This window comes from Zosterops lateralis (assembly GCF_965231275.1).
Source record: "Zosterops lateralis genome assembly, chromosome: 3".
Classification (NCBI taxonomy): domain Eukaryota; kingdom Metazoa; phylum Chordata; class Aves; order Passeriformes; family Zosteropidae; genus Zosterops; species Zosterops lateralis.
This window is the reverse complement of record NC_139764.1, coordinates 52,117,723-52,127,781: the sequence shown is the minus strand read 5'-3', so window position 1 is coordinate 52,127,781 and position 10,059 is coordinate 52,117,723. Positions and strand designations below refer to the sequence as shown.

At 37.6% G+C, this 10,059-nt stretch overlaps 1 protein-coding gene across 1 annotated transcript; it reads right to left on the bottom strand.

Moving 5' to 3' along the window:
* Positions 1–1,277: 1,277 nt before the first annotated feature.
* Positions 1,278–9,604, bottom strand: LTV1 (LTV1 ribosome biogenesis factor). Its single transcript, XM_083857784.1, has 11 exons — positions 9,480–9,604; positions 8,674–8,805; positions 7,994–8,182; positions 6,807–6,894; positions 5,793–5,913; positions 4,872–5,121; positions 4,059–4,186; positions 3,441–3,580; positions 3,168–3,220; positions 2,259–2,459; positions 1,278–1,657 (listed from the first exon to the last, which is right to left on the bottom strand). The coding sequence occupies exons 1-11, from the start codon at positions 9,480–9,482 to the stop codon at positions 1,544–1,546; spliced, it is 1,419 nt and encodes a 472-aa protein (XP_083713910.1). The 5' UTR covers positions 9,483–9,604; the 3' UTR covers positions 1,278–1,543.
* Between the last annotated feature and the right edge of the window lie 455 nt (positions 9,605–10,059).

Genomic DNA, 10,059 nt, shown 5'->3' with positions numbered 1-10,059 from the left:
TATGACACAGGCAGACCCTGCTTAAGCTTGTCAAGCACATGAAAAGTAGTACAGGTATCAGCTAAAGGAAAATGCTGAAACTTTTTCTAGTCTTACAGATTATTTCTATTGATTCAGTTAACAGACAATTCTAGAAAATGAAGGTTTAATCTAAATGTGTATTCTGTATTGATACTTTAGCTCTTTGAACAGTGATCAAGACTTGCAGATTCAAATGCCTCTTTATTCCCTTCTCCAAAATCATGTAACTTTACCAATTAAAATATATTATAAAAGCCTTCTTCCAGTAAAAGCAAGTATTTGGAATTGTTTCTGTACATCAAAAGACTTCCCTGTTAGCTTGTCTCCATCTAGTATTCACAAAACAATTGAAGGAATATTGAAGATGCTTTGAATCCAACCAGCAGTCAAGACACTCCACTGATGTATTGGTTACCATGTCCCTTCCAGTAAAAAGTTTAGCTTTCCATATAAAGGCAGAAGATTGCCCTGTCTGTAACATACAGAAGTAAACTCGAGGGGTTTTTTATGAATACAGAAAGATTCAAGACTGACTACAAATTGTATTAATTTCATTCACGTTATGGACTGATACTATCAAAATAATTCATGTTTACAGTATAAACATTTAAGTTCACCTCAAACCTACAGATTTTGGCCCTCAGCTCATCTTTAGGAAGTTTTAACAATAGTAGTGGGTAGTAACTTTGTATTCCAATTAAACCAAATTTAACACAAGACCTGAGGAAAGAGTATTCCAGAAACTCCAAGACAGTGACTATCTGCAACACACACTATTTATCCAAGTATCTGCTGTTTGCCATCCTACTCAGACTGAGTACTCCCAGCAAAGCCAATTCCAATGGCAACATTAAGGGTCACTGAGTACTGTAACTGCAACACTCCTTGTGACAAATTTTATTTGCCAGGAAATGTAAAACTCATATTAGGTAACAGGGATGTCTAACTACACAACAGCTTTTCAGACACCTTTGTTTACAAAAGGCTTCCATCATAGTACCAAAACAATAAATAACCTACCCAAAAAAAAGAACCAAGGAGGAGTGGGAGTAAACTCCTTGACTAACCAAACTGTATCACAGCAAGGAAATATATTCAACCATCAGTATAAAAGAGAGAAGACGTAAATGAAAATACTGCTTTTTAAATGGAAATAATTTAATAAAAGAATCTAATCAGATCATATCTGTAGGATTCTGCTGATTTGTTGAATACATTCAACAAATATATATATAACTCTGTTCAGTGATAACTTGTAAGAAAAATATTTGTAATTTTAATACATTTCTACTGTAATGAAACTTGGCAGCAATTGCCATGTCACTCATGACAGAACAGACATCACCAATACATTATTTATATAGAATTCTATTTCAGAAAAAATGACAAGTTACTGGGTCTTGTTACAGTGAGGTTTGAACAACCTCCTTTGAGCAGGACTGGCAAAGATGTGAATTAGCAGTTCCCTTCTCAATACAAATGAAAAATTAGGGATGTTTCCACAGGAAGTTTTTCAGTTTCATCAGGACAGCTTCAGACCTTGCACGTTTTGTTTCAGATTGAGCAACTCTTTCTCTTGTCTTGTTTTCTCCTGTTTGAAGGCCAGCTTGTTGGCTTTCTTTTCCATTCTGCGTTCCTGCACATAGGAATAATGAGAAATTTACAAAATAGGAATTAGCATGCAAAATTAAACCATTCCAATTAACTCCTGTAAATCATGAAAACAAGAGCAATCTGAACAACAGTATTATTTATTACACTAATTATTAGTAGTTAAATATGTGTACCAACAGGATAAACATCTTTGGTTAGTTGAAGCTTCTAATACACCGGCAATTTCTGTTCCTAAATAAGACAGCTAGGATTTCATTGTGGCCAATTAGGATTTTCCACATTTCTTTCAGATACTCCTCACTCAGTGTGATCTGAGACATTGTAACTATTTCCTTTGCTACTCTAGATTGTAAGGAAATGCGATGTTCTTTCACAAGTTGTATCTGCAGTAGTGGCCACAGTAACAGATCCCAAGTTTTGAGACTGGAAACCAGTAAGACAAAAAGTATGATGTTTCTTCCCAGTAGATTTTATTTTTTTTAAGAAGCAATAATTAGTCCTTTGAGACCAGCAAGTTTTTCCCATGACCTTCAGACACGAGAAGTGAGTTTTAAACAAGTTCCTAAGGCAGAATTCAGGTAACATAAAATGCTTGGCAGGGTTTTCTTTGCAGCCAGACATACCTTTCGCTCCTCTTTTATTGCCTGTTTTCTGGCTTTGCGATCCTCTTTGCTCTCAGCTTTGGAACGAGGCTGTGTTGATGCTCTTGGCAGGTCACTGCCATTTATCATCTGCATGCGCTCCACCTGCTTAGCAGTGAGACCTTTCTGAGGCAAGACGTGTAGGGGAATTCCAGTCTTCTGAGAAATTTTTATTGGCTTAGGCTAAAATAGAGAGTGCGTATGAATTAGCGGCCCCTAGGCTTTCTCTCCAAGAAGTGCACATGGCACTGCCTTAATGTTAAATCTTCAGATCCAGATTTAACAGTAATAAATGTTAAGTCTCCTCATACTATTTAACTCCCTCACAAAAACACACATTAATCCCAAAGTAAGAAATCAAAACATCTGTGACAAAATCTGGTCTTCCAGAATAAGAAAAACATTTTCCCCTTTTGTTTAAATATTACTGAAAAAATAAAGAACTTAAGTAGTTACTTAATATTCCTTTATAAGCTTGCAAGAAAAAGGTTTCATTTCAAATTTGGGGATATCAAGCTGTGTTCTAATGATGGGAAACATATGGAAGACCAAAGAACCAGGATAAATTGTTTCAGACCATAGGAAAATAAACCTGTACAAATATGTGGCTGTGAGACAGAGATTACACAAAGGTGTCTCAGAGATAACAACAAAGAAAATTCAGTGCTCTGTTTCTGCCTAGCTGTTACAGAAACTTTGAACTGACTCAGTTTTCCTTCTAATAAGAAAAAATATATCCAAACTCTTCTTTAGTGAAGAAATAATACCAAAGCCCACCACAACCTTCATTTCTGCTCCCTGTCTTTTGAAGGAGATACCCATTGAGAAAACAAACACATTTATCTCAAGTTTGTCCAGTGTTATTCATCAGAATAAGTTTAGTAATTTTACCTTTGATGGTTCCTTAATAAGTGTTGGGTGATTATATAGGTTTGAATAGGTACCTAAGTCACAAAAAAAAGAGAAAAAAAAAAAAAGAAAGTAGTCAAGAAAGGCTTGCGAATAGAAATTATGAATTGTACTGCTACTTAGGTTTTGGAAATTCCTCCTGTTGTCCTTAGAGAATAAACCATTCTAACAGAAGCACTATCAGAAAAGTTTTGAAATCATCTATTATTTACTTTGAAATCTTAACAACAAATAAGCAAACTCCAAAATACTTACTCAAAATGGATTCACAATCCCACTTTTCTTTTGGCTCCTCAATAACTACAGTTACTATCTCTTCCTTTTCTTCCTCACTTTCTTCATTTGCAGGAGAGTCCAAATCTTCATTGGGTTCAAGAGCATCCAATTTCACACAACTTTGAAAAAGTTCAAAGGAGAAAAATATATGATTTATGTCTTCTTGAAAATGTATAATTTTGCAAGCCCAGACACCCTTAAGTAAAGCCCCAGACCCAAGAAAGCTATTTCCAAGGAAATTTGGAGCAAAAATGAAGTTTCCTTAAGTAAGCCTCCTCAAAATAAACTAAAAACATTAGGACAAAGATAAAATCAACAAAAGAAGTATTTCTATTTTTTAAAGAGAATGAATGTCTCTAATAGATACTGCCTACATAAAGTTCAAGACAATTATACAAAAGGAACATAACCTCCTCAAGCCAACAAAATTCCTCCACTTAATTTTATCCTACAAATGGATAATACTCATATGCAGCTGTTTTTATTGTGGGATGCAATCTTTGAGTACGTGAACTTGAAACAACACACCCAAAATTTCAATATAAACAGAGGATTACAGAACTACTTATGTGAAGCAGTACTTCTGGGAATACACACTTCTTTGCTTTCTCTTTGTAGTAATCATCCAGGACTTCCTGCAGCCGAGCATTGTCTGTGTTAATGTAGCCCTCTAACTCCACGTTATCTAAGGCTCCAATCTCATCTTCATCAAATTGTTCATAAAACTAGAATAAAGAAGTGGATATCTGTAATTAGACCACTTTTGTCATGCAACTTCTTGATAGCTTAAAGAAGAGTCACACATCTATTTTTATTTGCCTCTTTTTCCTCTCCCTTCTCATTTGCTGAACAACTGCCAAACATCTGAAGTAGGATTTCCTCCTTACTGTCAGTATTCTTTCGGCATAGGACTCACAAAGTTATCTTACAATAATATATAAATCAGCTCCTAGAAAACGTTTTTTATTCTGATACATTATTTCAATCTCTGCCTTAAGAAGCCTGCCACTGCTCAGAACAAAAGTTACACCCTATTTCCACTGCTCTGACATCAGTTCATGAATTAATACTTTACCAGGGACCAGTAAATTGTTTGCTGTGTTGAACTGAGCCTCTCACACAAATGTGTAACACTAATTATGAATGCTCATATAGTCATTGGAGTAATTTTGTTTACCTCCATCAATGCTAGGCCTTTCAACAACAATTAACACTATAATCCAGGTGACACAATCCTCTAAATGTACCCAGTATTAAACACAGAATACATGCAAAGAGCAGTGGCTTGATGCACTGACTACTAAAAGCAGTAAAATCTGCCCAGGTATACAGGACACTGCCTGATGAAATGAATCAATAGACAAAGAAGCATTTAACACTCTTCATGGTTACACTCTTGAGCTGCCTCACCTTCTCAAATCTGTCATCTAACAGGGTTAACTGTTCATTCCGTCTTATTACTGAAGATGACATAGAATATTCCGTGAAGCGACTCTTGGTTTCTTCCTGCATAAAAAGGAATTCTTTTGTCTGCCCATTAACCTCATCATCTGACAAAGGACCTTCTGAATCATAGTCTTTATCAGTACTGCAGCTATCATTTTCATCACTATCATCTTCCATATCTTCCCATTCATCTTCATCCCCAGCATCTGGTCCCCTGAACAGAAGTATAAAATAGTTTTAGAATGATACATGGACCTTTACATAGCTCTGACCTATGATGGGTTATCTGAAACAATTTGGCAATAACAGATTTAAATCTTGAGTGAGACTTTTGTCTGAGAGCTGAAAGCATTGCTGGCTGGATCATGCATCTGTGCACTGAGGCTGAAGTTATTTTTATATTCAACTATACATGTCAAAGCAGAAAAATATTGCTGTATTCTTGACTATTAAAACAAGCAAAATTTCTTACTGTTCATGAAATTATGAGAATGACACCAAAATCTAAGTAGATAAAATGCAGTGGGGTATTACACAAAGCATTTGCAAAGGTTTCAGAAACACCCATTAGCCTTCATCAATACTATTACTGATGTATTTTACATGTAATACATGACAATGTTTTAAACAGTTCAAGAACACTATTATTCCAAACATTGCATATAATCCATGAGCTCAAAGTAATAAATGCACCTCTTGGATAACATCAGAAATTTGATTTTGCAAGCTACCATCCAAATAACACAAGGTAATACTTTTTTCAACACATTAAAGTATTCAGTTTGAAATCTGAAACCATTGTGGCTTCCTACACCTCCACATGCAATAGCAAATAGCATTTCTCCTATTTACATATGACAAACATTTCAACAAAGCTTTACCTACCGCTTCTGTGGTTTATTTGCTTGTAGAACAAAATCATCTTCCAGGATATTTTCTGGATTGTCAAAGTCAAAATCATCATCAAGGGCTGCAACAATATCTGGGTCAAAATCTAGCCGTGGTCCTAGAAGGTTGAAAAGACAAAACATAAATATTTACATTTCTCTGACATTACAAAGCTACTTTCCTGCATAAAAAAACATCCAGCTGGACTGTTAATCTGCCGTAAGGAAAGCTTAAACCAAAGAATCACAAAATTCCTCAAGAATAATTGTAGATTCGATAAAAGCCTGGGCATGTCACCAATCTCTTGTCAATTTTTTATCACACGTTTCCCAGAGGTCTTAAACTCCCATAAATGTATTTTAATATAGAACATTGTAAAAGAAAAAACACCCAGGTTAAAGCACCACATGATCAGCTACCAGCATTAGCTCCAACCCTAAAATTCTCTACATTACAGAAGGTTAGAAAGTGTTTCTCTGCTGCAATTAACAGAATTCTCTTTAGCATCCTTCTCCCAGGACAGAGAGAACTGCTACAATTCCTTACTGTTATGAAATATGGAGATAGCTGTGGAGTCAATGTCCAGTGTAAACATGGATACATAACAAAAACCTACTCACAGTCCCTAAAACTGAAATAACACTAATGAAGGAATGTAAACACTGCTCAGCATTTGAAAAGAAATTGAGTAAAAATCCAGTTTCAGACTCAGATTCAAACAGACAGAATAATAAATTAATAGTATTATCTATAGTCTTCTCCTGTTATTAGTTTGTGTTTGCTACACAATAGTAAGAGCTCATGGATTCATCCTCTCCAAACAAAGCAAAAGAACTTTTACTAGTCAATCACAGAAGTCTCAAATTGAAACATGAGTCTCTCACAGATCATTCCTATGTCTGCTACTGAGCCTGTTCTGAGCCAAAAAAACACATATGACATCACAACAGAAGCCTTAATTACCATTTACTTCCTAGACAGCAACTCACATCACAGAAAGGTGAAAAATACCTGAAACAGGAGCAGCTTTATTTAACAAGCCCACATCCTCTTCAAACTCTGTGGCAAATACCGAGGAAGGCAACTTAATGGTTGGAGCCTTAGAAAAAGAAACAGAAGAACATCATCACAATGTATTTGTTCTTAGTTTCATGTTTGAGCTCACATTAATGAAATCATGCAGACACTCCTGTAACCAAAAGAAACTCTGTGAGTACTACTTAAATGTTACAACAAGCACTTATGTTATCTATTATAATCATATAATTATATTTACTATATATATATATAATAGATATATCTATTGTAAAAAAACCTTATACATTATTTGTGCTACACAGCAAATTTTCAGAGTTATGTAATGATACCTACATAAAGTGCTAGAAGCATCAATTCTCATGTCAATATTCTCCAGGTACAGAGACAGCATTTTTTACATCTCTGAAGCTTTTTAGAGAATGGTTTTACAGCAGGCACACTAAAAGTTTTAAATTTTTTTTTGCTTGTTTTGAGAACACTAACACATGTTTGAAATCAGCCCTTTACTGAAAGGTTTGTTAAAAGCTTCACAACATGCATATCTACCCTAACTTTAAATCTTATGTAATATCACCAAGCTGTACCTGAAAGGTACTTCTGTCTAAGACTATTGGTTTTGACTAAAATTACAGCATTTGGTTGAATCAAACACCCTCAGCTGTGACTGGCAATGGCATACTTCATTGCTTCAAAGCATTTACTGCTTTTCCATTCCAATGTGATCCAGCATCATGAACTCCTACAAGTTATGCCAGCAATTGAAAAGATTGTTTTTATTCTGTTTTTATTCTGTTTTTATTCTGGTTTCCATTTCATTCCCCTTTAAAAACATGGTGTGCTGATAATACAACCTGGCATATTCATAACTCCCAGAGCATTCAAAACTCCTAAAAAAACTTAAAAACAAATGCTCACCCCAGAAAAGCACACAACTTGTTCAAACAAACACCTTTGCAAGCCATCTCTGTAGAGAAAAGTTTGTCATGGGTACCTGAAATATTTTAACGCTGTGCTAGCAAAATAATGTTAATCAGTAAACTCTGGCTGTGGGTCAAAAGGATCCTTATAAATATATATATATACACACACAATTAATGTGTCTAGAGGATGTTAATGCTCCAAAGAACAGAAATACCATTAGCAAAAATACCACTACTTACTGAAATTCTCTGAATTTCATCTTCTATGTGCCCCTCATTTGTGATGACAATTCTGCTTTGCTGTCCACGCACAGATGGGACAAGCTCAGAGGGACCAGAGGCTTCTTTGAGGTGCTGCAAATAGTCATAGTCATCATCAAAGAAGACACCATACTTGCGCTGCTCTTCCCTTCTTTGCTCCTCATGCCCCTAGGAAGCAGGGGGAGAAGAAAATAATCAAAAGGAATACATTTAGTTACTCAAGTCCGTTTAAAACTTACTAGCAAAAAGAAAAGCAACACATCTACTGAGAGTGTCAGAATGCTGAAGTCCTTGTAGTCCTCTCTCCACTCCTTACCCTAATTCACAGCTAATTAGAATGTTGTAATCAGCTGCTTCCATGTCTGCATGCTGTCTGAGCAGGACCTTTCCATCAGCAACATAACCAACAATGCCTGTTTTATTACAGTGAGACAAGTCTTGTTTTGTTGTTGTTTTTCAAATACATTTACACCTCTAATGCTAGTTAAGTCATCCTTCAACTATGAAATTCCCTACAACATTCCTTTTTTAAAAATAAACTGAACTGAAAATTACCTTCTCTCAGCCTATGTTTTCAAACTGTATAATTGCATACCAACTTTTTTTCTCCATGTTGTTTCTTATCTGAATGAACCTCAGTATTAAAAGTGAGTATTTACTTTCTGTGTGGGCAGCAGAACTCTCTGGGGTGCAGTATCATCAGCAGCAAGAGGATCCCTCTGACTTCGGTGCACTAAGTGGAATGTTACTGCTTTCTTCTTCTCTATGAAGGGCTTTTTCTTCTTGTGAGGCTGCAAAAGGAAATTTGGTTAACTGTTAACAAAAAATGAAATATTAAAAAAAAAATTAAATCCACCGAAAGAGAACCTTTTCTCTGTACTGTGCTGCTGCATTAGTTTTAAGGCAATGCCTTATATGCTTGGAGACAAAGCATAAAGGGACCCGTGGGAGCTTAACTCATCTCCCCACACGCACCATGGACATTTTATATGTTCTAGCAGCAAACGCAGCTTATTCAGCTGCAAAATGGCAATACATCGAAAAGTAAACATCTGATAAATAGCACATACAGCTCAACACACAGCCCTAGAAAGGAATTCCGCAACACACTTCATCCAAGAAACACGGGAAACTGACATAAGGAAATTCACACCAGAATTCCACTGTTCCTACAGCAGAATTCCATATCAGCCATGAGGACCAGCGGCAGCACCCAGGCACAGCTCTAACACCGAAACACACACCGAAACGCGTCCTGGATCAACCCACCAAGTATTCTCAACTGGCTGAAAGCCTCTCCTGCGAGTTACCACATCTGACCTGGAAAAACACTTCCAGCAAGGTTTCCGGCTTTACTCGCCTAACAAAACGCGTTACAGCCGATACAGACAACCTGGGGACGGCTCTATTGCTCTAAGCTGCCCTGCTCCCCTGGAATCCCAGGCACAGAGCACGGCACACTCACCATGGCGCTGTCCCCGGCCGCTCCCGGTGTCCCGAGCCCCACTCGCTCCCACGCGGGCCGGGCGTCAGTGACCCCGGGTTGTGCCCGCCATCTTGGGGTAGACCAGTGACCAACGGGGGGAAGGAGAGACGCGGCCAGTCCAGCCCACTTTGTAAGTTTTTGCTTTCCAGTTAAAAAAACCAAAACAAACGATTATAGTTTGCTCAGACTGAAATATTATTTTGATAAAAGAGAGGCTCAGTGGACCCAAGAAGACTGCTCGTCGGAAACACATTTTCCCAGTTCTCCCCTCAAAGTAGTGAGGAATGGTTCGGGCCGCCAGTGCCCCCAATGGCAGAACGCGGCGCAGGCGGGCAAGGGGCAGTGCGCGTGCGCAGTGGCCGGGCCGGGCCGGTGTGGGCGGGGCTCGCTGAGGGGACGGGCTCGTGGTGGGGGCTGAGTCTGAAGGGCTGGGAATAAATAACGCGTGTTGGTGTCAACAGTGTTTTGCCGTGTTTGAGTTCTCATTTCTCACGCGGCATGACTGGGGGAACTGGGCCTCTTCAGAGGACAGACGAGAAGGGGGGGACCTCAGCAATGG

Bases quoted from the DNA above. Each gene is read 5' to 3' on its own strand.
- LTV1 (XM_083857784.1), bottom strand. The intron at 8,183-8,673 runs GTAAATACTCAC...CCTGCTTCCTAG, and splicing joins TTCTGCTGCCCACACAGAAA to GGGCATGAGGAGCAAAGAAG. The intron at 6,895-7,993 runs GTAAGTAGTGGT...TCTTTTTCTAAG, and splicing joins ATGAAATTCAGAGAATTTCA to GCTCCAACCATTAAGTTGCC.